The 3066-nt window shown below is 59.6% G+C and overlaps 1 protein-coding gene across 1 annotated transcript; it reads left to right on the top strand.

Annotated features, from left to right (window-relative positions):
• Window positions 1-23: 23 nt before the first annotated feature.
• Window positions 24-2848, top strand: KLHL26 (kelch like family member 26). The gene has a single exon (XM_057385831.1). The coding sequence runs from the start codon at window positions 25-27 to the stop codon at window positions 1600-1602; it is 1578 nt and encodes a 525-aa protein (XP_057241814.1). The 5' UTR covers window position 24; the 3' UTR covers window positions 1603-2848.
• Window positions 2849-3066: the final 218 nt, after the last annotated feature.

Raw genomic sequence — 3066 nt, 5'->3', positions numbered from 1 at the left:
TGTGTGTCCCCACCCTGCAGGGCCATGTTCACGGGCGGGATGAGGGAAGCCAGCCAGGACGTGATCGAGCTCAAGGGCGTCTCTGCCAAGGGCCTCAAGCACATCATCGACTTCGCCTACAGCGCCGAGGTGACGCTGGACCTCGACTGCATCCAGGACGTGCTGGGCGCCGCCGTCTTCCTGCAGATGGTGCCGGTGGTGGAGCTGTGCGAGGAGTTCCTCAAGTCGGCCATGAGCGTGGAGACGTGCCTCAACATCGGCCAGATGGCCACCACCTTCAGCCTGGCCTCSCTCAAGGAGTCGGTGGACGCCTTCACCTTCAGGCACTTCCTGCAGATCTCGGAGGAGGAGGATTTCCTGCACCTGCCCCTGGAGCGGCTGGTGTTCTTCCTGCAGAGCAACAAGCTCAAGAGCTGCAGCGAGATCGAGCTGTTCCGCGCCGCCGTGCGCTGGCTGCAGTTCGACCCGGCGCGCCGCGCCAGCGCCAGCCGCGTGCTCTGCCACATCCGCTTCCCGCTGATGAAATCCTCGGAGCTGGTGGACAGCGTGCAGACGCTGGACATCATGGTGGAGGACGTGCTGTGCCGCCAGTACCTGCTGGAGGCTTTCAACTACCAGATCCTGCCCTTCCGGCAGCACGCCATGCAGTCGCCGCGCACGGCCGTGCGCTCGGACGCGCCGTCGCTCGTCACCTTCGGCGGCACGCCCTACACCGACAACGACCGCACCGTCAGCGCCAAGGTGTTCTGCCTGCCCGACGCCGGCGGCCGCCAGTTCCGCGAGCTCACCGAGATGGAGGTGGGCAGCAGCCACTCGTGCGTGGCCGTGCTGGATAATTTCGTGTACCTGGTGGGCGGGCAGCAGCTGCAGTACCGCAGCGGCGAGGGCGCGGTGGACGCCTGCTACCGCTACGACCCGCACCTGAACCGCTGGCTGCGCATCCAGCCCATGCAGGAGAGCAGGATCCAGTTCCAGCTCAACGTCCTGCGGGGCATGGTGTACGCCACGGGCGGCCGCAACCGCTCGGGCAGCCTGGCCTCGGTGGAGCGCTACTGCCCCAAGGACAACGAGTGGACRTACGCCTGCTCGCTGAAGCGCCGCACGTGGGGCCACGCCGGGGCCACCGTGGGGGACAGGCTCTACATCTCGGGCGGCTACGGCATCTCGGTGGAGGACAAGAAGGCGCTGCACTGCTACGACCCCGCCGCCGACCAGTGGGAGTTCAAGGCGCCCATGAACGAGCCCAGGGTGCTGCACGCCATGGTCAGCGCCAACGGCCGCGTCTACGCCCTGGGCGGCCGCATGGACCACGTGGACCGCTGCTTCGACGTGCTGGCCGTCGAGTACTACGTGCCTGAGACTGACCAGTGGACAGCCGTGAGCCCCATGCGTGCCGGACAGTCGGAGGCCGGCTGCTGCCTGCTGGACAAGAAGATTTACATCGTGGGGGGCTACAACTGGCACCTCAAYAACGTCACCAGCATCGTGCAGGTCTACAACACCGAGACCGACGAGTGGGAGAGGGACCTGCACTTCCCGGAGTCGTTCGCCGGCATCGCCTGCGCCCCGGTCATCCTCCCACAGGTGACGGGTCCCAGGTGACTGTGGGGACACTGTGGGGACACTGTGGGGACACTGCGGGGTGGTGACAGAGGGGAGGAGGGACAGCAGCCCCGGTTCTCTGCTCCACAAAACCCCTGCTCTGCTGTGGAGTCCTGGCAGGCGCTTTCCACCGGCAGAACTCGGGGCTGAGCAGATGTTCCCGCTGGGAAAAGCTGCTCTCTGCTCTTTTTCTCTCTGTTTTTTTTTTGTGGGGGTGCGTTTTGCCAACTTTTCCTATTTCTGACCGGCAGCTCGGGAGCCGCTCTCACTGGGGTCTCGCTCCCAGGAGATCAGGTGGGGGTTTTTTATCCACAGCTCCAGAAAAAAGATAAAAAAAGCGTCGCGTGTCGCTCGGTCGTTTTTATAGCAAACAGAAAAACCAAAACCTGTGCAACACACTGACCTCCAGAAGCAATAAAGGGACGGTGGGAGCTGCAGGAGCTCGGGTGCTCGGGTTGKGAGAGCACATTCCTGTTTTTCAAAGGTGACTTTTCCTCTTTTCCCTCCCTGGAAAAGGGAATATTTATCCCTGCACACCTCTGGTCTCCGTTGCTCGGACCACGCTGCGATTCCTCGCCCTCTCCAGCTGCTCCGGAGCAGAAATCCTCCCTTAATTGGGGCGTGCGGGGTTTGCAGCACTAAAGCCATGTTGAAAGCTTGATTATGTATAAACAGGCAGGATGATTTGGGTTTGGAAGTGCCAAAAATGTGGCTGGCCTGGCAATAAGAGCTCTGCAGCCGTCCAGCAKTGAAGCCAAGAGCTCCTGCAGTTTCTGGGGCAGGATTTGCACCTTTGCCATCCCCGCCAATGCCTCCATCCCGACTCTTCCTCCAGGAAAGGAGGTGGGTGCTACTCCTCCAGCAGCTGGAAGGTTTTCCTCCTTGCCACGGGAATCGGCTGCTTGGCATCCCAAAGCCATGGCAGCCCCAGTGGAATGTGGTTTTGTCTTTGTGGTGGTATTTGAAATTTGGAGATTGGTTTGAGATGGCTCTGTCGTTTTTGTACAATTCTCACTGCACAGAACACTTCCTGAACTTCCCTCCAGGCCGTTTTCCCTGTTTCATTTGATGAATATGAATTGAGAGAAAAAAAAAAAGAAAATCTGCTTTTATCAGGAATTCTGTTTCCAAGGGCTTTGTTTTGTACCTGTGTCAGCTTGGTTCGGGTGCGCACGGTTCTTCTTTTGTAGAGAAACCGTCGCATTCTGCTGTGAAATAAATCCTGGGCTGCGACTTTTGGTGACAACTGCTGCTGGTGTCTGGTGTGCTGAGGGTCCTGGAGGGGGCTGTGTAAAGCAGGAGATCCACAACTCAGAGATTTTCCTGGAATCCATGGAATCCGAGCACCTTTGGGTGCGGCACGGGGCGCTCACGTTCCGGATTTTGGATCAGTGATGCGGAATTCCGTCCATCCCTCTCTGTTTGCCAATAAAAAATCGAGGGAAATGTGTGGAATTCTGGAGC

Source organism: Malurus melanocephalus, unplaced genomic scaffold (genome assembly GCF_030028575.1).
Source record: "Malurus melanocephalus ecotype Western Australia unplaced genomic scaffold, MMel_1.1 scaffold_876, whole genome shotgun sequence".
NCBI lineage: Eukaryota > Metazoa > Chordata > Aves > Passeriformes > Maluridae > Malurus > Malurus melanocephalus.
The sequence above is the reverse complement of the archived record's forward strand: the minus strand, read 5'-3'. Positions and strand labels throughout refer to the sequence as shown.